The sequence below is a fragment of the Vulpes lagopus genome, chromosome 2 (genome assembly GCF_018345385.1).
Source record: "Vulpes lagopus strain Blue_001 chromosome 2, ASM1834538v1, whole genome shotgun sequence".
Taxonomy (NCBI): domain Eukaryota; kingdom Metazoa; phylum Chordata; class Mammalia; order Carnivora; family Canidae; genus Vulpes; species Vulpes lagopus.
This window is the reverse complement of record NC_054825.1, coordinates 48,847,652-48,873,159: the sequence shown is the minus strand read 5'-3', so window position 1 is coordinate 48,873,159 and position 25,508 is coordinate 48,847,652. Positions and strand designations below refer to the sequence as shown.

General features: G+C 39.6%; 1 protein-coding gene across 2 annotated transcripts in view; it reads left to right on the top strand.

Moving 5' to 3' along the window:
- The first annotated feature begins 21,207 nt into the window (after positions 1-21,207).
- SPESP1 (sperm equatorial segment protein 1) overlaps positions 21,208-25,508 on the top strand; it is a 29,522-nt gene continuing 25,221 nt past the window's right edge. Inside the window, exon 1 of one of the 2 annotated variants that reach the window (XM_041745128.1) lies at positions 21,208-21,406. In XM_041745128.1, the coding sequence (XP_041601062.1) occupies positions 21,337-21,406 (70 nt within the window). In that variant the 5' untranslated portion in view covers positions 21,208-21,336. The other variant, XM_041745129.1, reaches the window with a different exon arrangement.

Below are 25,508 nucleotides of genomic sequence, written 5' to 3'. Positions count from 1 at the left end.
AAGAATGTGTATTCTGTTATTTGAGGATGGAATGTTCTGAATATATCTGTTAAATCCACCTGGTCTAGTGTGTCATTCAGATCCATTGTTTACTTGTTGATTTTCTGTTTGGCTGATCTGTTTATTGATGTAAGTGGGGGTGTTAAAGTCCTCTACTACTATTGTATTACTGTCAGTTAGTTCCTTTATGTTTGCTATTAACTGTTTCAAGAATTTGGGTTCTGGGGATCCCTGGGTGGCTCAGCAGTTCAACGCCTGCCTTTGGCTCAGGGCGTGATCCTGGAGTCCCGGGATCGAGTCGCGCCTCAGGCTCCCTGCATGGAGCCTGCTTCTCCCTCTGCCTCTCTCTCTCTCTCTCCCCCATGAATAAAGAAATAAAATCTTTAAAAAAAAAGAATTTGGGTGCTCCCATGTTGGGTGCATAAATATTTACAATTGTTACATCCTCTTGTTGGATTGTCCCCTTTATGATTATATGGTGTCCTTTTTTAATCACTTGTTATAGTCTTTGTTTTAAAGTCTATTTTGTCCAATATAAGTATTGCTGCCATACTTTCTTTTGACATCCATTTTCATGGTGAATGTTTCTTCATCCTCTCACTTTTAGTCTGCATGTGTCTAAGTCTGAAATGTGTCTTATAGGCAGCATATAGATGGGTCTTGTTTTTTTATCCATTCGGCCACCCTATGTCTTTTTATTGGAATGTTTAGTCCATTTACAGTCAAAGTATTATTGATAAGTATGTATTGCCATTTTGATACTTGTCTTGTGGTTGTTTCTGTAGTTCTCTGATTCTTTCTTCTCTTGCCCCTTTACACTTTGTTGCCTTTGTTGCCTTTCTTTAGTGCTAAACTTGGATTCCTTTATTTTTTGCATATCTATTACTGGGTTTTGTTATATACATGATATACATTATAAACCATATTATATACATTATAAACCATTAGGTCTGTATATAACATCTTCTGCATATAGCTATCTACATTAAGCTTGAGCCCATTCTTTACTCCTCCTCTCCAACAATTGGTATATAGTGCCATACTTTACATCTTTTTGAGTACCTTCACTGATTCGCACAGATATGCTTATTTTTAATGCTTTTATGCTTCCTACCTTTTCAACTCTTACTTATGGTCTTTCCTTTCCACTCAGAGAGTCCCCTTTAACATTTCTTGTAGGGCTGGTTTATTGGTCATGAACCCTTTCAGCTTTTGTTTGTGTGGGAAACTCTTTATCTCTTCTTCCATATGAATGATAGCTTTACTGGATAGAGTATTCTTGGCTGCAGATTTTTTTTTTTCATTTTAGCACTTTGAATATATCATGCCACCTCTTTCTGGCTCACAAAGGTACTCCTGAAAAATCCACTGATAGCCCTACAGGGTTTCATTTTTATGTAACTATCTCTCTCTCTCTCTCTTTTTTCTTTTGCTGCTTTTAAGATTCTCTCTTTATCATCACTTTTGGTTATTTTAATTACTATGTGTCTTGGTGTGGACATCCTTGGGTTGATTTTGTTGTGGGATCTCTGTGCCCCCTAGATCTGGATTTCTGTTTTCTTCCCCAAAGAAGTTTTCAGCTATTATTTCTTCAAGTAAAATTTCTGCCCCTTTTTCTCTCTCTTATTCCTCTAGAATCCCTATAATGCAAATGTTACTATGCTTGATGGAGTCACTGAGTTTCCTAAGTCTATTTTCACTTTGCATATTTTTTTCTCTCACTGTGCAGCTTGATAACTTTCCATTACTCTCTCCTCCAGGTCACCAATTTGTTCCTCTGCTTCTTTTAGCCTGCTATTCATGCCACCTATTATTTTTAATTTCATTTATTGTGTTCTTCATTTCTGGTTGGTTCTTCAGGCTTTCTATCTTTGTTAAGGGTCTCATTGATACGCTTCACTCTTTTCACAAGTCTAGTGAGTATCTGTTTGATCATTACTTTAAATTCTCTATCAGGTATATTACTTATATTGGTTTTGCTTTGGTCTCTTATTGCAGTTTTGTCTTGTTCTTTTATTTGGGACATATTCCTCTGTCTCTTCATTTTGTCTAACTCTCTGTCTTTTTTCTGTGTGGTAGGAAAGTCAGCTATGTCTTCTGTTCTTGAAAGTAATTGCCTTATGAAGAAGAGGTCCTTTAATGCCCTGCAGTGCAGTATCCTCTGATTATCAGAAGCAGTGCTTTGAGGGTGTCTCCTATGTGTGTTGCTCTTGTGTCCTGGCCACTTTTTCTTTCAGTCCAGTTGTCTGCAGATGCTCTCTTTGCCTGTTGTGGACAGTGTTTTGTCCCTGACCAAGGTGGGGCATATAGATTTAACAAGGTACACACCAGTAGGCTCACAAAATGAGACCTGCTGCCGCTGCTGGAATTGGGGCTGCCTGGGCAAGGTGCTCAATATTAACAGGTGTGCCTTGGGCTTGTACAGAGCATGCAGCTGCCACCACTGCCACCACTGTGACCAAGGCCCCACAAAAAGTGCTGGTGGGAAGACACGTTGTTGGGAAGATTTGCATCAGTCTTCTGGGAAAGGGAAGTTACAGTGCCTGGACTAAGGTAAAGTAATTGGGAAGAGTGGATCCACTGAAGCATGGAGGGTGGGGCTTGACGCAAGCAACTTAGGTAGTGAATGCCAGCTCTGAGCTGGTTCCTGTAGTCCTGCAGGTGGGCAAGTATTCATGCTGGGGGGTGGGGGAGGGAGATGGCACCTACCACCTCCTTTGTTCCTGGAGAGGCACTTCCTCCAATCCTGCCCCTCTGGGACAGGCTCTGAGATGAATATATAAATCTCTCCCTTCTGTATGCTTCAGGCATTTTTCAAACTGCTGTTTCTGTGCTTTAACTCACAGGCCATTTGTCATGCTATCTCTTTAAGGGTGGGGACTCAGCTTCCTATTGCCCTATGGGCTCTCCCAGACCTGAGCCCTCTGATTTTTAAAATTCCAGGCTTTAAGTCTCACTAGTTGTAAGAAGTCACAAAATTTGGGCCCTCTAGTTGTCAAAGCCAAATGTTTTCAGGATTCATCTTTCTTGTACAGGATCCCTGGTGTGATAATCTGTTTCTCTTCTCTATGCCTGCAGCTCCCTCCCCCATGGACAGCCACAGTTTATTTAGCTCCCCACCATGTCTCTGCCCTTCCTGCCCTCTTTGATATGGCCTCTGGCCTCTTCTCTACCTTTAGTTGTCGAGTTTGTTTTGTCAGTCCTCAGGTCATTTTCTGGGTTATTTACACTGATGTGAGTGTTATCTAGTTGTATCCACGGGACAAGGTGAGCTCAGGGTCCTCTTACTCTGCCATCTTGGCACCCCTCACAATTAGAGTAAATTTTAAGATATTTTAAAACAGGAAGCAGAAGCTATCTGTGAGTGGCTCTAAAAGAAGGGTTATTTCTGGAAGGTTCCAAATGGACTAGAGGAATGGAGTAGGTCAGGATACTTGTGAGATCCAATAATTATGAAAAGACTGAAGAGCAACTACTCAGAGACCACAGAGAATTCTCTCCTCACCCATTAATAATGCCCATCAATCAACTTAGTACTCTGTAAAAGCAACCAAAGAACTAATGGAAAGTATTAGAAAAGCAGGAAATTAAGGAGAATTGCTTTGAACAACAGTAGTTTAAAATTGGAAAACATCATTTGAACTCTTATAAGGGGACTGAAAATAAACTTTTAATATTGAAGTGTAATATACAAACACAAAAGTGATCATGCAATAAATATACAGCTTATTAAATTTTCACAAACCCCACACACTCTTGTAGCCAGCATCCAGATTAAGAAAGAGTACATTAATAGTACCCCATGATCCCCCCCCCCCATTGTAGGTTTTTTTTTAATGTCAAGGACAGTGTGGGCCTGTTTCTGGGCTCTCTTGAGAGGGACTGACATCATCATAATACTGAATTCTCCAACTTTGAACATCTATCTCTTACAAAGGGAAGCTTTATGATTCAACAGCCTCCCCGGGAAAGGCAGGAAAATCAGGGAAACATTGGCTGAGTTCATTAATTTCTCTGGAGTTTCTAAGAGTCCCTCAATGAAACATATGTCCCACCTCTCCTTATGGTTTAGAAAGAATGTGAATATGCTTTTTGGCTTCATGGAGTAAGTAAAGTTGCCACCTGGAGCCTTCGATTCTAGACACCACCCCATATCTTCATCCAAATCACTATAGGTGCTTGAGGTCTTCCCCTCTCCACAGATATCCTCTGTCATTTTGTGCTGCTTTCTCCAGGTCCTCTGCCAATATTTTTAGTATGACCCAGCACTTTTGGTGGCCTTCCATCTTAGGTGCAGAGTTGTTTGTCTAAACCCTATCCCTGCTGGTCACTTTGGAGGGGTGCTGCTAGCTGTTCCTTGTTGACTTGACCTTCTATCCTGGGACTGTCCTTGAAATTTGCTCTTCATGCTGGTGTGTCTTAAGGAAAACAGGGATACTTCTTAACATGGAATGCTTCCCACCAATTTCCACTATAAAGTTCTCAACATACAGAAAACTAGGACAAATGAAATAGTTTATATCTACATACCAATCAACTAGACTTAACAGCTGTTAATAGTTGCCATGTTTGCCATACAGATTTCCTTCTTTTGACAAGCTTTTATAAGGTTTTGGAAGTTTCCTTGCTTTCTGACATAACCAGGTCATCCACACTCATGAGCTCATCAGTTTACAACAGTTAAGAACTGTTAATATTTGCCATGTTTGGTCTTATTGTTGCGATGTTATAAAGTGAATATAGACATCATTATTTTTTACCCTAAGTATTTCAGTAGGCACCTCTAAAAAGTAAGGTCATTTCTCTACATGACCCCAATAACCTTATTATCTCTAATAACATTCCTTCATATAATCTAATATCCAGAAGTTAGTCAAGATCTTCCAGCTGTCCCCCAAATATCTTTGTAGCTGGTTTATTAATTTATTATGTTATTGTATGTCTCTTCAGTCTTGAAATATCTTACTATTCACTTGTTGAAGCCACACTTTCTGGATTTGTCTGCTTACTTCCTCATTCAGCTGTATGAGTTGTTTTTTCTATTCCTCCTCCTTTCTTTCAACCAGAAGTTAGATATTTTTTGGCAAAAATATTTCATAGGTGGTGCTGTATATTTCATATATTATCACATTAGAAGGCACATGAATCTAGTTCTCCTGATATTTGCAATGCTAAGAGTGATCCTTGGGTTTAGATGATGATAGATTGGTACCAGAATTACAAAATTACATTTTTCTGTTTGTACTTAGCCAGTAACCTATGAGGTGAAATTTTGTGAATATGTAAAACATCGGTTCCCCATCAGTCTTTCACCTAATGCTTTTAACATCTTTTGTTGATCCTTGCATGAATCAACTATTTCATTAGGGGTTGTAAATTGATTTTCTAATTCTATTATTCCTTCGACATTTATTATCCAGAATGCCTCTATAAATCAGACTCTCCCTCATCAACAAGGTTAATCTGATTATCCTGATAACAGATCCTAATGAAAAGGTGGGATAAATGCTTAATTACTTTCCTTAAATAACCTTTTTCAAAGTAAGAAAGTAATTACTAATTTTCAGTTACTGCTATAGCCACCAGCACTGGTAGCAAATAAGTTTGTTGTTTTACTCTTATTAAAATAGCATGTGAATTTATAAAATAATATCCTTATGAATTCTAAGTACTTCAAGTACATTAAATATATTTTTAAAAGATTTTATGTATTTATTCATGAGAGACACAGACAGAGGCAGAGATATAGGCAGAGGGAGAAGCAGGCTCCCTATGGGGAGCCTGATATGGTACTCAATTCCAGGACCCTGGGATCACGACTTGAGCCAAAGGCAGATGCTCAACCACTGAGCCACCCAGGTGCTCCTACATTAAATATTTTTTTATACTCACATTGTTTCACGTTTGGCCAGTAGAACCCCTTCAAGGTGGTTTACTTCTCTTAATAAGCTTTTATAAGGATTTGAAAGTTTCTTTATTTTCTGACATAACCAGATCATCCATACTCACCAGCTCATCAATTTACATTTACAATTTACATCAATCTTGAAGAATTTTCTTAAACTTTCCAAGCTTCAGCATCCTCATTTATAAGATGTAAATAATGGTATTTACCTCATAGTGTTAATATGAAGAATAAATGAGATAGTGTTATTTCCTATAGTAACAGGCATTCAGCAGGTAGGTAATAAATCATAGTTATTATTATTATTACTATTGCTCCAAGCTCTGCCTTCAACAATCCTAATGAACTTGGAAAAGACATGTAGTCTCAGCTTCTCTATTTGTACAATGGGAGATTTGGACTATGAAATTTGAGGTCCTTTCCACTTCCAACATTCAGCAATTCTCATTTGTAACCATATCAGTGGTTCTGTGCAGACTTGACAAAAACAAAACAAGAGAAAAAAAACAGTTTTTAAATTGTCATTTATTAAAAACCCACAAATAACACTATATTCAATAGTGAAAGACTAAAATCTTTCCCCTTAGGATTAGAAACTACAACAGAAAAAAACCAGGAAGAGTATTTATGAAAAACCCACAAATAACACCGTATTCAATAGTTAAATATTTCCCCTTAAGATTAGAATCAAGAGGAGAAGCCCTCATACTGCTATTCAACATCATACTGGAAGTTCCAGCCAGAGCAATTAGGAGTTGAAATGAGTTGAAGAAGCATTAAAGGAGTGTCCTAGAACTAAGCCAATACGCAAAGGGTGGGAGAGGTCTTTCTCTGTCTTCCTCCCATTCCGCTCCTGGAATTCAAGGAAATCTATTAAAATACTACCTGTATATAAGCGAAAGAAAAAGAGACTTCAGATATCACTTATAACAAAGATTGAAGACTACAAAATAGTTTTAAAAAGTAATTAGGCAAACAAATAACTGAGGCTTATAACAAGCAACAATAACAAACACCAAAGGAGCAAACAATCTGATTTCTGGAGTTGCTACATTATAATATTCAAAATGTTCCATTTTCAAAAAAATTACGAAGTATAAAAAGAACCAAGAAAGTATGGCCCTTTCACAGAAGATATGAATGTCCCTAGGGAAGTCATGATCTTACTAAAAAAGACCTTTAAATCAATTCTCTTTAATATTTTCAAAGAACGAAAGGAAACCATTAACAAATAGGTCAATGAAAACCAGAGAACAATATGAAGAAATATTTCTAATATTAAATTAGAAATAAAAATGATAGAAAAAGAGCCAAACTGAAATTCTGAAGCTGAGAATACTATTACTGAATGAAAAACTCCCTGGAAGGTTTCAATAGGAGATCTGAACAGAAGAAGAAAAAAGTGGCAAACTTGCAGAAAGATCAGGTGAAAATACCCAGTTTGCAAAATGAAAAGAAAAAAAAAAAATGAAGAAAACTCAATAGAGCCTGAGAGATGTGTAGGACATTATCAAACTAACATATGGACAATGGGGAGGTCCAGAAGGAAAGGACAGAGAGAAAGGTGCACAAAAGAATATTTGAAGAAATAATGGCCCCACACTCCCCAAATTTAATAAAACACATGAATCTATACACTCAAGAAGCTCAATGAATTCCAAGAAGGATAAACACAAACAGAGCCACACTGAGACACATAATCAAATTGTAAACATCCAAAGACAAAGAGAACCTTGAAAGTAGCAACAGATAAGTTGACTAAGTATATAAAAAGGTTCCTCCATAAGATTAACAGCAGATTTCTCATCAGACACATGGAGGCCAGAAGGGAGTGAGATGACATTTTTTAATGTTCTGAAAGAAAAAAAAAATTGGCAGCTGAGAATTGTGTATATTGCAAAATTAATGAAGGAGAAATTAAGACATTTCTGAATAGGCAAAAAGTAAAGGAATTTGTTGCCAGTAAAACTATCATACAAGAAATGTTTAAAGGTGATCTTTGGGTTGAAATGAATAGACACTAAGCAGTAACTCAAAGCCATATGAAAAATATAGCTCTCCAGTGGAAGTAAGTACACAGGTAAATATAAAAGCCCGCATTGCTGTATTTTTGGTTTCTAACTCTACTTTTTATATCCTATATGATGAAAAGACAAATGGACAAAACAATCACCAAGTCTATGTCATGGATGCACAACATATAAAGATGTAATTTGTGAGAGGAAAAAACCTAAGAAGGAAATGGAGTTGTATGGGAGCAGAATTTTGCATACTATTAAAGTTAAGTTGGAATCAATTCAAACTAGATTGCCATTTAGGATGTTAATTGTAATCTCCATGGTAACCACTAGGAAAATATCTAAAAATTCTACACAAAAGGAAATGAGACACAAATCAAAATGGTACGCTACAAAAAAAATTAATGAGCACCAAAATAGGCAGTAATGAAGAAAACAAAGGAACAAAAAAGGTATAAGATATACAGAAAACAAATAGCAAATGAAAAACTAAGTCTTTTATTAATAGTCACTTTAAATGTAAATGAATTAAACTCTCCAACAAAAGGCAGAGATTGGCAGGATGAATTTCAAAAACAATGATCCAATATATGTTGATTATGAGACTCACTTTATTTTTTTAAATAATTATTATTATTTTTAGTTTCAGGTATAGAATTTAGTGATTCATCACAACACCCAGTGCTCATCACAACACATGCCTTTCTTAATACCCATCACCCATTTTACCCATCCTCCCAGCTATCTCCCCTCCAATAACCCTCAGTTTGTTCTCTATAGTCTGTTTTCTGGTTTGCCCCTCTTTTTTCTTTTTTCTCCCTATGTTCATCTGTTTTGTCTCAAATTCCACATGTGAATGAAATCATACAGTATTCGTCTTTCTCTGACTTATTTCACTTAGCATATACTCTCTACTTCATTCAGGCTGTTGCAAATGGCAAGATTTCATTCCTTTTTGAGTAATCATTATAGATATATATATATATATATATATATATATTTGTATAAATATCTATAATCTCTATACATCCATAACAGAAGATACACACACACACACACACACACACACACACACACATTATTTTTCTTCTTTATTCGTCAATTGATGGACACTAACTCTTTCCATAATTTGGCTATTGTTGATAATGCTGCCATAAACATCAGGGTGCATGTACACCTTCATATCTATATTTTTTTATCCTTTGGGTAAATATCTACTAGTGCAATTGCTGGATTGTAGGTTAGTTCTATTTTTAACTTTTTGAGGAACCTCCATACTCTTTCCAGAGTGATTTTATCAGTTTGCATTCCCCCAACAGTGCATGAGGGCTCCCCTCTCTCCACATCCTCACCAACACCTGTTGTTTCCTGTGTTGTTAATTTTAGCCATTCTGAAGGTGTGAGGTGGTATCTCATCATGGTTTTGATTTGTATTTGCCTGTTGATGAGTGATGCTGAACATCTTTTCATGTGTCTGTTAACCACCTGGATGTGTTTTTCGGAAAAATGTCTGTCTTCTGCTCATTTCTTAACTGGATTACTTGTTTTTTGGGTGTTGAGTTGGATGAGTTCTTTATCAATTTGGGATACTAACCCTTTATCAGATATGTCATTTGCAATTTTCTTCTCCCATTCTATAGTCTGCCTTTTAGTTTTGCTGTTTCCTTCACTTTGCAGAAGATTTTTATCTTGATGAAGTCCCAATAATTCTTTTTTGCTTTTGTTTCCCTTGTCTCTGGTGACATGTCTAGTAAGAAGTTGCTATGGCCGAGGTCAAAGATGCTGTGCCTCTGTTCTACTCTAGGATCTTGTTGGTTTCCTGCCTCACACTGAGGGCTTTCATCCATTTTGAATTTATTTTTGTGTATGGTGTAAGAAAGTGGTCCCATTTCATACTTCTGCATATAGGTATCCAGTTTTCCCAACACCATTTGTTGAAGAGACTGTCTCTTTCCCACTGGATATTCTTTCCTGTTTTGTTGAAGGTTAGTAGACCATACAGTTGTGGGTCCATTTCTGGGTTTTCTGTTCTGTTCCATGGATCTGTGTGCCTGTTTCTGTGCCAGTACTATACTGTCTTAATCACTACAGCTTTGTAATATAACTTTAAGTCCAGAATTGTGATGCCTCCAGCTTTACTTTTCTTTTCCAAGATTGCTTTGGCTATTTGGAGTCTTTTGTGGTTCCATACAAATTTTAGGATTGTTTATTCTGGGCATGCCTAGGTGGCTCAGTAAGTTAAGCAGCTGCCTTCAGCTCAGGTCATGGTCCTAGAGCCCTGAGACTGAGCCCCACATTGGGCTTCCTGCTCAGCCGGGATCTGTCCCTCTTCCTCTGCTCCGTTTGTGCGCACGTTCTCTCTCTCTCCTTCCCTCTTTCTCTCTCTCTCAGTCTTTCTCTCTCTCAAATAAATAAAATCTTAAAAAAGAATTATTTGTTCTAGTTCTGTGAAAAATACTATTGATATTTTGATAAGGATTGCATTAAATCTGGAAGTTGCTTTGGGTAGTATAGACCTTTTAACAATATTTGTTCTTCCAATCCCTGGATAGGGAATGTTTTTCCATTTCTTTGTATCATTACTTTCTTTCATAAGTGTTTTACAGTTATCAGAGCACAGATCCTTTACTTTATTGGTTAGGTTTATTCCTAGGTATCTTATGGGTTTTGATGAAATTGTAAATGAGACCAATTCCTTGATTTCTCTTTCTGCCACTTCATTATTGGAGATATAGAAATGCAACAGATTTCTGTGGGTTGATTTTGTATCCTGCAACTTCACTGAACTCATGTATCCGTTATAGCAATTTTTGGTGGAGTATTTTGGGTTTTCTATATAGTATCATGTCAACTGCAAATAGTGAAAGTTTGACTTTATTCTTGCCGATTTGGATGTCTTTTATTTCTTTTTAAAGATTTTATTTATTTATTCATGAGAGACATAGAAAGGTAGAGACATAGGCAGAGGGAGAGCCAGGCTCCCTGCAGGGAGCCCAAAGCAGAACTTGATCCCAGGGATCCCTGGGTGGCGCAGCGGTTTGGCGCCTGCCTTTGACCCAGGGCGCGATCCTGGAGACCCGGGATTGAATCCCATGTCGGGCTCCCGGTGCATGGAGCCTGCTTCTCCCTCTACCTGTGTCTCTGCCTCTCTCTCTGTGTGTGATGACTATCATAAATAAAATTTAAAAAAATTTAAAAAAAAAAGAACTTGATCCCAGAACCCTGGGATTATGACTTGAGCCAAAGGCAGACACTCAACCACTGAGCCACTCTGGTGCCCCCAGATGTCTTTTGTTTAATTTTGTCATTTGATTTCTGAGGCTAGGACTTCCAGTACTATGTTAAATAATAGTAGTGAGAGTGGAAATGTCTGTTCCTTACCATAGAGAAAAAGTTCTGTTTTTCCCCATTGAGGAAGATGTTAGTATTAGCTGTGGATTTTTCATACATGGCCTTTATTATGTTGAGATATGTTCCCTCTACCCTACTTTGTTGAGGGTTTTAATCAGGCATGGATATTGTACTTTGTCAAATGCTTTTCCTGCATTTATTGAGAAGATCATATGGTTCTTACCCTTTCTTTTATTAATGTGGTGTACCATGTTGTTGGTTTACAAATATTGAAACACCTTGTAGCCCAGGAATAAATCCACTTGATCATGGTGAATGGTTCTTTTAATGTACTGTTGGATTTGATTTGCTAGTATTTTGTCAAGAATTTTTGCATTCATGTTCATCAGGAATATGGGCCCGTAATCCTCCTTTTTAGTGGAGCCTTTGTCTGGTTTTGGAATCAGGGTAATGTTGGCCTCATAGAATGAGTTTGGGAGTTCTCCTTCCATTTCTTTTTTTTTTTTGGAATAGTTTGAGAAGAATAGGTATTAACTCTTCTTTAGTGTATGTGCTGCTGAAGCAAGCACAGGTGATAACTCTTCTTTAAACATTGGGTAGACTTTCCCTGTGAAGCCATCTGGCCCTGCACTTTTGTTTGCTGGGAGATTTTTTTATTACTGATTCAATATCTTTACTGGTTATCAGTCTGTTCAAGTTTTCTATTTCTTCCTGTTTCAGCTTTGGTAGTTTATATGTTTCTAGGAATTTGTCCATTTCTTCAAGGTTGTCCTATTTGGTGGCATATAATTTTTCATAATATTCTCTTATAATTATATTTATTTGTGTTGTTGGTTGTTATTTCTCCTCCCTCATTTGTGATTTTATTTATTTGAGTCCTTTTTTTTTTTGATAAATCTAGCTAGGAGTTTATCAATTTAATGAATATTTTCAAAAAACCAGCTCCAATCTCTTGGTTTCCTTGATCTCTTCTGTGTTTTTGTTTGTTTCTATATCATTTATTTCCGTTCCACTTTGTATTATTTTCCTTCTTCTGCTGGCTTTAAGTTTCTTTTGTTATTCTTTTTCTAGCTCCTTTATGTGTAAGGTTAGGTTGTTTATTTGAGATTTTTCTTGCTTCTTGAGGTAGGCATGTATTGCTATATGCTTCCTTCTTATGACTATTTTTGCTACATTGCAAAGCTTTTGGATCATCGTGTTGTCATTTTCATTTGTTTCCATGTACTTATTTATTTCTTCTTTAATTTCCTGGTTGACTCATTCACTCTTTAGTTGCATATCCTTTAACTTTGATTTATTTGTGGTCTTTTCAAATTTTTTCTTGTGGTTGATTTCAAGTCTCATAATGTTGTGGTCAGAAAGTATGCATGATATGATCTCAATCTTTTTGTACTTGTTGAGGGCTGATCTGTGATCTAGTATGTGATCTTTTCTGGAGAATGTTCCATGTGCCCCTCAAAAGAATGTGTATTCTGCTTCTTTAGGATGGAATGTTCTGAATATATCTGTTAAGTCCACATGGTCCAGAGTGTCATTCAAAGCCATTGTTTCCCTGTTGATTTTCTGTTTAGATGATCTGTCCATGGATTTAAGTGGGGATGTGGGGTGCTAAAGTCCCCTGCTATTATTGTATTATTAGCAAATAGTTCCTTTATATTTCTTATTAATTGTTTTATACAAATGGGTGCCCCCAAGTTAAGGTCATAAATATACAGAATTGTTAGATCTTGTTGGATAGTTCCTTTTATTATGATATGGTGCCCTTCTTCATCTTTTATTACAATCTTTGGTTTAAAATCTACTTTGTCTGATAGAAGTATTGCTACCATGGCTTTCTTTTGATGTCCATTTTCATGACTAATGTTTCTCCATCCCCTCACTTTCAACCTGCAGGTATCTGTAGGTCTAAAATTAGTCTCTTTAGATAGTATATAGATGGATCTTGTTTTTTTTTTTTTTAATCCTTTCTAATACCTGCATCTTTTGGAGTGTTTAGTTCATTTACATTCAGAGTAATTATTGATATACATTTAGTTCCTTGTTTTGTCATTGTTTCCGCAGATTTTCTCAATTCCTTTCTAGCCTTTCTCACTTTTGGTCTTTTCTTCCCTTCAAAAAATCTCCATTAATATTTCTTACAGGGCTGGGTTATTGCTCACAGACTCCTTTAGTTTTTACTTGTCTGGGAAACTACAAGAGAGTCACTTTAGATGTAAAGACATATGTAGGTTGAAAGGGAAAGTTTGTAAAAAGATATTCCCATGCAAATGGTAAGCCAAACAATACTATATGACAATATTAAAATTAGAAAAAAACCCTTAATTCCAAAACTATTATGAGACAAACAAGGACATAATATATTGGTAGAGGGGTCAATTCATTAAAATGTTATAATAATTATATACACAAGGCAATAACCCCCTAAATATATAAAGCAAACAGTGATAGAAGTGGAAAATAGATCTATAATGATAGTTGGAGACTGCAATATCTCACTTTCAATAATGAATAGAACATCTAAACAAAAGACCAAAAAGGAAATAGAACAACACTGTAAACCAACCATACCCTAACAGGGTAATAGGACATTACACCCAATAATAGCAGAATATACAATCTACTAAAGTGCACATGGAACATTCTCCTAGAGAGACCACACATGAGGCAATAGAAAAATCTTACCAGTTTGTTTAATCATTTACTTACTGAATAACAACTAAGTTGTTTCCAACTTCTTTGGTTATTATGAATAAAGCTGCTATGAAGATTCATGTCCACATTTTTGTATAAACACAAGTTTTCAATTCTCTTGGATAAGCCCCAGGGTTGCAACTGCTGAGTCATATAGTTGTTTCATTGGGTTTTATTTAAGATTTTTTTTTTTTTTGAGAGAGAGAGAGAGATCATGAACAGTGGGGAAGGGACAGAGGGCGAAGGAGAAGCAGGTTCCCCGTTGAGCAGGAAGCTTGATGTGGGGCTTCATCCCAACCTCAGGATCATGACCTGAGCTGAAGTCAAACACTTAACTGACTAAGCCACCCAGACAGCCCTTATTGAGTTTTATAAGAAAATGCCAAACTATCATTCATAATAGACCATTTTACATCCATCAGCAATTTATGAGTAACCCTGTTTCCCTGCATTCTTTTCCTTAAAAGTTTACTTAAATAGTCTCTATATCCAAGAAGGGGTTTGAATTCACAATCCCCAGATCAAGAGTCACAGGCTTTTCTGACTGAGCCAGCCAGGTGCCCCTTTCCCTACATTCTTGGCAGCATTTGGTGTTGTCACTATTTTTATTTTAGTCATTCTAATATGTGTGTTTTAGTATCTCCTGGCAATTTTAATTTGCAATTCTCTAATGGCTAATGATATTAAACATATGTTCATGTGCATTATTTGCCACCAATAGATTCTCTTCAGTGAAGTATGTCTTGCCCATCTCTAATTCAATTTTTTCTTTTCTGCTGAGTTTTAAGAACTCTTACTAGTCCTTTGTCAGATTTGTGGTTCACAGATACTTTCTCTAAGCCTGTTGCATGTCTTTTCATCCTCTTAACAGGGTCTTTTTTGGGAAAAATATTATTAATTTGATGAAGTCCAATTTACCAATTTTTTCTTATATAATCACGCCCTTGGTGTCAGGTGTAAGAATATTTTGCCCAGGCCTAGGTCCTAAAGATTTTTTTTTCCTGTTTTTTCCCCTAAAGTTTTACAGTGATTCATTTTGAATTCATTTTTTGTGAAAGGTGTGAGGTTTAGGTTAATATTTTTTTAACCTCTGGATGTCCAATTGCTCCAGCTCCATTTCTTAAAAAAGTTACCCTTTTCCTGCTGAACTGCTTTTGCATTTTGTAAAAAAAAAAAAAAAAAAAAAAAAAAAATCAGTTGGGTATGTATGTCTGAGTCTTTTTCTTGACTTTCTATTATTTTGCATTGATCTACATGTCTATCCCTCTGCTGCCAATACTACATAGTCTTGATTACTGGTTATTTTTTCAAAGCTCTGTACTAACTCTAATGTGCTATGAGAACTGAGAACCACTGCTGGAGCCAGAAAAATGGTTTGAAGAGCCTGACTACTATGATTATCTCTTATAATCCAGAGAAATACAGTAAAAAGCATGCTTAGAAGTCAAAGACCTGTGTTTTGTATTCTTAGTGCATGAGGGTGTGTCTAAGTGATCTAACCAAATCTTTTAGCCTGAGTCTCAATTTTCTCATCTATGAAACTGGGATGCTAATGCATATTTAGTCTACCCTTCTGGTATGCCTGTGAATACAAAAGGAAATATAGAGTCTGTCAGGTTTAGACTAAAGCCAGCGATCAAATACAAAGGGCTATTATTTGGGGGGTAGGGGAGGAAAAGGAGATCCAGAGAGACTAAGGTCTTTCTTACCCAAGGTCACCTTCTACTTGATTTGGTGGCATTAGCTAGGAAAATTCAAGTTATTCAACAAATACCTACAGAGCTCATTCTGCCAAGCACTGTGAAAAGTCCCTGGGACACAAACAAAAAGACACAGTTCTTGTCCTTACGAATCTTCCTATATGTCCTATTTAGGGGACATATATCAGTTTTCAAAAGTTAAGTGAATTAAAATTAAATTTGTATTGAGAACTCCTTTAGAATTTCAGGACTCTTCTAGGTAGATGAATCCATAAATCAATAAATCATTGTCATGACATCTCTGTAAGTCACCAGCCATAGCCTCAGACTTTCTTTTTTTTTTTTTAAGATTTTATTTATTTATTCATGAGAGACACAGAGAGGCAGAGACACAGGCAGAAGCAGGCTCCATGCAGGGAGGCCCATGTGGGACTTGATTCCTGAACTCTAGGATCATACCCTGAGCCAAAAGCAGAGCCCAACCGCTGAGCCATCCAGGAGTCCCTATTCTTAGACTTTCATGGGATTTTGCATGCTGGCTTTGTAGAGCCAAAAGGAAAAAGGGAGGGATTCCCTGGAAAGAACTAAAAACATTCCTAGGTTCACGTGCTTGCAACCCCTTCCACGCTCTTCTCATCCCCATTGCAAAATTTTTTCACCATTCATTTACTAAAACAAAACAAAAACATTCCATTCAGAGTCCTATATTGTGGATAAAAAAATGCAGTTGCCTACCTCAAGTGGTGCAGAACCTGTAGAAAGAGGGCAATCCTAAGGGTCAGCCTATTTCTTCTGTGTGCTTCCAGGTCTCATTTTAGAAATTGATTTCAGCCCAGGTCTATCTGTAATGCAAATGCGTATGAAGTGGCTTTAACAGTTAGAGGAAGTCTGGATATACACATTCCTCTAGACAGCCTGCACTGAAGAAAATCTCTTGGAGAATAATGGCTATTATTATGGAATCATTTTTAGTATTATTAAATGCTACTTGGTGTGTTTAGAGTGCAAGGGATAATAATAAAACAAAATATACAATAGCAAAACATGCTACAGCACAACAAAATCAGAACCCAGTTCCCAGACTCCCAGCTGGAGTGATGCTCAGAATTTTGCGTACCATCTCAGCCATTGGCGGGACTCTGCTGCCCTCAGGTGGCTGAAGTTATTCTTGGACAAAGCCACTGGTGCTCTTGTGTTAGGAAGTGCTATGATGATTTTTAGAATGGTGGAATGGCTGGATAGGTAGAGAGAAGGGTAGATTCATTCACTTAGAAAATATTGAATTTCAACTATTTTCCCAGGCACTGTGCCAAAAGCTGTTAGGAAGTGACATTTGAGATCTGAGATCTGAAAATTGCACTGGCATTAAGTAAAGCAAGGACTATGGTCAGAGCTGCTCTGTGCATTGGTTCCAGGAGAACAGTGACAAGGATTGAGGAAATGATCTGTGGTGATGGGGACAGAACTTCACAAATATGCTTCATTCTTCAGAGAGAAATAGGCTAGCTAACCTTAGCCTACTAATTCAAATCCATTGGGTTAACAAGAGAAAGAATACAGAACAGGTAAATGTGGGCTTTAGGTACACACAAGGGGTATAGGGAAAGTTCTAGGTGGGGACAGAGAGGGAAAGTAATAAGAGCTCTTTGCCTCACTGAAAAACAAAGTGAAACAGGTAAGAGGACAAGATACCATATTTAACATGGTTGGTCCTTAAATATGATGACACCCAGTATTAATAAGTCTTTATAATTATGTAACTTTTTATTTTAGAGAGAGAGAGAGGGAAAGCATGCACGAGCAGGTGGGTCTGAGAGGGGCAGAGGGAGAGGATCTTAAGCAGGCTCCACATCCAGCAAGGAGCCTGATATAAGGCTTGATCTCATGACCCTGAGATCATGGCTTGAACCAAAATGGAATTGGGTGCTCAACCCACTGAGCCATGCAGGCGCCCCTTAAGTCATTATATTATTGATGAGTATGGAAATTGATGCATTCCATTTGACAGCAATCTACAATTAGAAATTTATTGTCCAAGATTACTTGTAGTGGTATATAGAGAAAAGAGTAGATGAGACCAGTGCCATTCCTTCATCTGGGCTTAAATAATGGCATCAGAGACACTTGAGAGCTGAGTTTCTTGAAATTGAAATTTGTGCTGGGAGTTGTCTCTGCAGTTGAGTGACTTAGCTCCTTTTAGGATTCTGTAAAAGCCTACATAAAAAATCCCAACCTTTTAATTTCCTCTGAACTCAAACATGCATTTATTGAACACCTTGTGAATGCAAGACTTTGGCTGGGCTGGGGAGGGTGCCCAGAGATAACTTAGGCCTGCTTTTCTGACCTCAAAGATTTTGGTCTAGAGAGGACTGACTTGTAAAAATAAAACACAGTAATTAAATGGGGGGAAAAGGCTATAATATAGCTTTGTGGAAATATGGGATAGGGAAAATAAAATATATTCTAATTGGAGGGATGAGGAAGGGGTAGGTTTCTAGCAGATGTGGCATTTGGGCCTTGAAACACAAGTGAATTTTAATAGGTCTGGGAGGGTCAGAGGAAGGACGGGTTGGTGTCTCTTCCTTTAGGTTGAAGAGCATGAACTGTTATGTTAGGCTTTATTGAGCACCAACAAGGTGCTGTGTGAAATGAAGAAGCATAAGAACCACCATTAAAGGATGATACAATATATCCCTGAGGAAAAAAATCATATAATGTTAAATGATACTGTGTGATCAAGTATCAGAACAGTTACAGAGTCCAGAAGTGAAGCACAGATAAGGGCCAAATACAATTTTTGGGGTAGAAATTACTCGCTTTAAAAATATTTCAGTGAAGGGCTCCTGGTGGCTTAGTTGGTTAAATATCTGACTCTTGGACTTCAGCTCAGGTCATGATCTCAGAGCTGTGAGATTGAGCCTGGCATTGAGCTCCACACTGGGCATGGAACCTGCTCAAGATTCTCTCTCTCTCTTTCCATCTCTCCCTCCTTCACCCTCTCTAAAAAAATTTTTTTCAATGAAATCAGCAGGAGAAAGCATGAGGCATAAGATGCATATTACTTTTACCATTACTTCTCCAAGCTTCTAGATTTTGTAAAAAGTTTTTATTTTTCATTACATGAAAAATGCATAATACATAATACAATTTTGTTTGAAAAAATTCAAGGGATAAGAAAAAAATTAAGAGTAAAAAAGAAAAATTCTTCCTTCAAAATCTCCCCTTTTCCACCCAATCTCATTTCTTTCCTTAAGGTGACCACTGATACCTCAGTGATGGAATAAAAGGTAGTGGGACAAGGAAGCCCAGGGAGGGTAAGACCTCAGGTAATACCTCAAATATAACCCACTACGGTGGAAAGACCTCCACACAAACTGAATAAACCTCATGAACACCATTTTAATACTTGCCCAGTATTTTTTCTTTTTTAATTTTTTTTTAAATTTTACTTTTTTATTTGAGAGAGAGCACAAGCAGGGGGAACAGCAGAGGGAGAAGCAGACTCCCTGCTGAGCAGGAAGCCTGATCTGGGGCTTGATCCCAGGACTCCAGGATAATGACCTGAGCTGAAGGCAGATGCTTAACCAAACCACCCAGGTGCCTCTAGTTGCCCAATATTCTGACAATATTTTGGAACATTTATTTAGAAAAAACTTTATACCATTCTCTTATTTTTTTTTAAATTATAGACGATGATCCATTACGGCTATTTTCGGACATATACCCCACTACATTTATGTTATATCATTTACATCATAGTATAGTTAAGGCTTTTGGCACATATTCCAAATTGCTTTTCAAATAGTTGTAAGTATTTATTCTAGATGGCTGCTAGTGCACCGAGAGGGCACACCTGCATCAAGACTCCTGCATCAACCTTGAAAAAACTGTCTGTACTAGCTGACACCATATCCTCAGCTCTTAATCATTCCTTGACTCATGTGGTCTGGCTTCTGCCCAAACCAGTCCACTGAAACTGCTTCTGTCAAGGATCCTGTTGCTAATGGAAGTTCTCTTGTTTGACTTCTCAGAGGCATGGGACAGCCTTAGACTCCTCTCCCACAAAGCTTCCATTCTCTCCTGCTTTTCCTCTCCCCACTTTACATCTCCTTTGCAAGTCCATCCTCCTCCTTCTGGCCTGCCATGTTTTCCAGGCATCTGACTAGGCCTAAGGGCCTTCACCTCTCAAAAGCTCTGCCCAGGCAATCCCACACATCCCCCCTTCTAGATGCTGATGCCTCCTACATCTTCCTCTTCATCTCAGCTGTCTCTAGAGCCCCACATTTATGGGCTCACTGGATAGGCTCCCTCAGTAGGAGGCCCCAAGCCCGTCTCAACAGAACTATGTTAAAAAATAAACTTCTCGGGCAGCATGGGGGGCTCAGCGGTTTAGCACCTGCCTTCAGCCCAGGGCCTGATCCTGGAGACCCGGGATCGAGTCCCACATCAGGCTCCCTCTCTCTCTGTGTCTCTCATGAATAAATAAAATCTAAAAAAAAAAAAAAAACAAAAAAACCTAAACTCTTCCTCCATCACCCACAACTTCTGTATTCCCCGTCTCACACCACATGCAAGGCGCTCAAGCCAGAAAAATGAGCATGATCTCCTTCTCCCTCGGGGCTCACATTCAGACAATTTCCCAGTCTCTCAATCTCTTTTCCGCTGGCCCCATGTGCCCAGTCTCCGTCGTCAATTCCTGCCTGGAATCCTGGAACAATCTTCTCCCCTGGCTCCCCGCCTCTTCCTCCCGCCTCCTTCCCTCCGACCCATCAAGGAGACCCTTCTGAAATGCAAATCTCATCACACCTTTCCCCCAGCGTTAGACCTTGCCGCAGCATAGAACCTATGCCCTTTTGCTCCTGAAGCAGAGATACGGGTGCGCATGAACTTTCGGATATTCTCCTCTCGTGAAATTTATTCTCGGTGGTGTCGTTCTGTGCACTTTAACACCTGCGGAGAGTCTGAGGCCACAACTCTCCGCCACTCCAAACCACACCCTCATCCTATCCTTTTATAGCCACGTTCTCCCCCATCCCTAAGCCCAGACAACCGCAGGCCTATTCACCATAGCTTGTCTCCAGACTTTGTCTTTTAAAAAAGGAGGGGGGGGGGGAGGGAGGAGGGGGGAGAACTTTGGAAAAAGCAAAACAAACCCAAGCCCCTGAACACGGCTTTAAAGCCTACGCAGCTCTCCTCCCTCCCCTCCAACACCTGCACCACCACCACCACCACCACCTCCCCAGCCTTTGGCTGCAATTAGGCGGGACTATTTCCGGTTGCTGCGGGGAGCGTCCAGCTCTCCCCGGTGCGGGGACCCTGCTCCCCGCCGTCTTTGGGGCGGGGGTGCCTCCTCCGTGCTCCCCAGCGCATCCCGGACCCCGCAGCTGCAGGACTCGCCCCCGCAGCTTGACGTTCGCAGCCGCGCGCGCCGCCGAGGTCGAGCGCGCATGCGCACCGCGGCGTGGGCGGAGCGGCGTGGCCCCGCCCCCTGCGCGCCGCTCGCGCTCCCCTCCCCCACCCTGGCTGCGCCTGCGCGCTGGGGGCAACCGTTGCAGGGCGCCGACGGCCCCGAGGCGGCGACGGTCGCCGCAGACGCCCCCTCGTTTCGGCGCTGAGGTACCCGGCCGGGCGGCCCAGGACGTTCCTGTCGCATGGCGGAGTGCTGCGGACGATGCCCATGACGTCCTTGGTCCTCGTAGCAGCGCTGTTGCTCTGGCCTTCGTCCGTGCCGGCCTATCCGAGTGAGTGAGCGCCCGGCGGCGGCACAGGGGACGCCTCTGAGGGAAGCCCCGCCGCCCCCCGGGGCCCTACAAGGGGCGGGGCCCGGGCCTGACCCGCGGGGTACCTGGAGCCTCTGACCCCCCGTGACCCCTGCGGTTGACCTCTCGCCCCCTTTGGCCAGAGTCTCTGCACGTGGGACAAGACGAGGGGGCGGGGGGCTCTGCACGCTGCGAGCCGGTGGGCCCCTGCGGCCTGTCCTGCATGGCTGGCTGACCCAGAGTGGTGGTTTGTTTGGTTTTTTTTACATTTTTAAAGGTGCACACAAAAATGTAATCCCTCCAGACACGTGGGAAACTATGACATTTCCAGGTGACAGATACAGTTTTATTGGGACGCAGCCACGCTCGTTCCCTTCAGGACTTGCCCACGGCTGCTTTCCCGCGTGAACAGCCGCAGAATTAGGTCGCTGGCCCAGAGACAGACGGGGTGGCCTGCAAAGCCTCAAGAACTTGACCCTGTCTGACCTTTTACAGGAAAAAACAAAAACAAAACGGTCTGTCCTTACCCGCTGTGGCAAACCCCTGGAGGGCGTGTGTATCGTGGTGCCTGTCGAGGGCACCCACCGACCCCGTTACCCCATTAGGCGCTCCTGCGGCTCCTCCTCCAGTGCACGCGGCATTCACAGCCTCATTCATTTAAGCGGAAGTGAAACTTTAATAAGAGGACTTGTTCCTGAAAACCAGTAAAGGTCAGAAATCAAAGCCGGCCGCGGCTACGCTGTTAACGTGCGGACGTGAGGCGGTGTTTTACGTGGAGTGTCCGGTACCTGTTTCACGTAGGACTGACCCTGAGCCCAGAGGCTCGTCCGTCTAGTCCACGGTGACAATTTAGTGACGTTGGGGTTGGTTTAACCGGAAAAAAGGTATGACAGATAGGTGTGAAAAAACTACCAAGGAGCATGCCGGTTAGGAAGCGCTGCGTTTCAGAGTTGAGAAAAGGTCTTGGTTAAAACTTAGATTTAAAAAATGAAAATATGGGGATCCCTGGGTGGCGCAGCGGTTTGGCGCCTGCCTTTGGCCCGGGGCGCGATCCTGGAGACCCGGGATCGAATCCCACATCGGGCTCCCGGTGCATGGAGCCTGCTTCTCCCTCTGCCTGTGTCTCTGCTTCTCTCTCTCTCACTGTGTGCCTATCATAAATAAATAAAATTTAAAAAAATTTAAAAAAAAAAATGAAAATATGGGGGACCCGGGATCGAGTCCCACGTCGGGCTCCTTGCATGGAGCCTGCTTCTCCCTCTGCCTGTGTCTCTGCCTCTCTCTCTCTCTCTGTGTCTCTCATGAATAAATAAATAAAATCTTTTATAAAAAATGAAAATACAACCTGCATCATTCCTGGTAGTGAGAAAAATTCTGGATAAAGTGTCCTAGAGAACCAAAGTTAGCCCTTTAAACACCAGCACTTAACGACTGTTAGATTGTTTTAGAGACGGCTTTGTAAAATGTTTCTTCTTTACCGTAAAGAAACAGACACCCCGAAGATGACACCTTTCTTGATGTCTGATGGTCGTTATTACTAACCTCAGTTATTGCATTTTTGGTAGCTGTAGATCAGTGAGTCACAACTGACTGACATGTATGGAGACTTTAGTTGAAGTGACATTGATACGGTCACAAGGGGCACCTGGGTGGCTCGGCCGTTGAGCGTCTGCCTTTGGCTCAGGTGGTGGGTCCTGGGGTCCTGGGATCGAGTCCCGCATGGTCCCGCATCGGGCTCCCTGCATGGAGCCTGCTTTTCTGTCTGCCTGTTCTCTGCCTTTCTCTCTGCATCTCTCATGAATAAATAAATCTTTTTTTAAAAAATTACTGTCACATAGTAGTACACTCTGGGATTGCTGGATCCTCACTTAAGTCTGCAGTCTCCTGCCTAAGTGCATCATTTCATGGCCAATTCTTTTCTTTATGCCCTCTTCCTTAAGCTTTCTTAAGGCTTGCAGGAAATGAAAAGATACTTCTCAGAAAAAAGGGCAGTTTTGTGTTAAATATGTAGATGGCCCAAGACAGAGGAAAATATATACAGATCATAGAAGACATCTTGAAAATGTAATTTACTTCTTTTCCACAGAAGTGGATTAAGAGATATGTAGGGCAATGTTAGTATGGCTACTTTCTCTAATTCTTTTTCTCTAAGTAATTTTATTTATTTATTGGAATAAGTACACCAGGAGAAACCAGGCTTATCCTTGTGTTTGATTTAAATGAGATTTTTCTTGGGACGCCTGGGTGGCTCAGCAGTTGAGCGTCTGCCTTTAGCCCAGGGTGTGATCCCAGAGACCTAAGATCGAGTCCCAGGTAGGGCTCCCTGCATGGAGCCTGCTTGTCCCTCTGCCTGTGTCTCTGTCTCTCTTTGTGTCTCTCATGAATAAATAAATAGAATCTTTAAAAAAAAAAAAAAAGATTTTCCCTATGTTACATGGCCACTATTCCAACATTTGTTGGCAAAAGAATCATATAAAAAATGCTCCACATAGCTTTTTATAATGAAAATTGCAGCTTTGACTTTTTTTTCTAGCATGCTAAGCTTTAAGGTTATCTTATACAGAGATCATGGGTATTAAGTAATTATATTTGTTGAAAACCTCAGTACTTCTTTTAACTGTCCATACCTTTCTAATAAGCTCAACCCAAGTTTAGCTAGTACTGGCTTAATCTAAATTCAGTTTGATATGAATAAGGCTTGGGTATACAGCAGTCTACATTCCTGTACATGCAAACACAGCCTGATGGTGGTGGATAAACACTTTTTACTATATACTTAAATTTATATACATTCAGTTAATTTTCTTATATCTGATTTTTCCATAGTTTTGGTTTTAAATATTTTCCAAATTTAAAAATGATAGCTCTTTAATGTATATGCAGTGTATGACTTGCTTTACTTCTTTTTTTTTTTTTTTTTAAGATTTTATTTATTTATTTGAGAGAGAGAGCAAATACAAGTGGGGATAGGGGCAGAGGAAGAGGGAGAAGCAGACTCCCCACTGAGCAGGGAGCCCAATTCAAGCTCCATCCCAGGACCCTGAGATCATGACCCGAGCTGAAGGCAGATGCCACCCAGGTGCCTCTGCTTTACTTCTTAATGAGAATTCTTGTTGCTTTAAAAAAAAAAAAAAAAAAAAAAAAACTAAAGTATCATTTACATAATAATTATATATTCGGATACTATTATGTAATTTGCCTTTTATAATTTTAATTCACCAAATATTCATGAGCCTGAAGCTACAAACACAAGAATGTGAAATATTAGCTTTTGGGCTCTTTTTTAATATTTCATGAATAAATTGTTTTTTCCTGATTATCTCTTTGAATCAGTCAGCAAAAGTAGAGTTAATGATACAGGATTGTTTTAAGCTCATTTAAGAAGACCTCTTAACTTGCTTCTCCAGATTAGTGTTTAAAGAAGACTCAATTATGTGTGTTTATTGGCATATATTTGTCCTTAGGAAGGCCTTTGTCCTAATAGACCACAAAAGGCAAGGGAGTAGTAACACAGCAAACAGCAATAATTGTTGAAATGTGTTGGTAAATACATTCAAAAGAAAAGCAGATACCTTTTGTCTCCAGTTCAAAAATAAAATTCACTACTAAGGTTGCAATTTCCCTTTACACTGTTTCAAGGCCCAAGGCTATAGCACTGGGAGGGTCTCTCAGATCTGTAGATGGAAGGCCATAACACACTTCATTAATGTTTTAGATAATGAGGAGCATGTTACCTAATAGGTGAATGTCCAGAGGGTTGCTTTTGGGGGGCATAGTAGTAGTTGCACTAGTCTGTCCTTCAAATGTTTTATCGGAAAAAAGTACTGTCTTTCTGTTCCTTTGATAGGCTTTCATGTGTTTTTTTAAAGACTTCTTTTTTTCTGATATTAGCTGGTTATCCCAACACCACTTTGTATCTTCCCTATTCTGAATGGGTTTGACCATCCTTCCAAGGAGACAGTAGTTAGAACGTAGTATTAGAGACCAAAATATCTGGGATACATACCAGATATTGTTATTTAGGTCATTTTATTGAACAGAACTAAAAGAGATCTATTTCAAAGTCATGAGTTTGATTCTAATT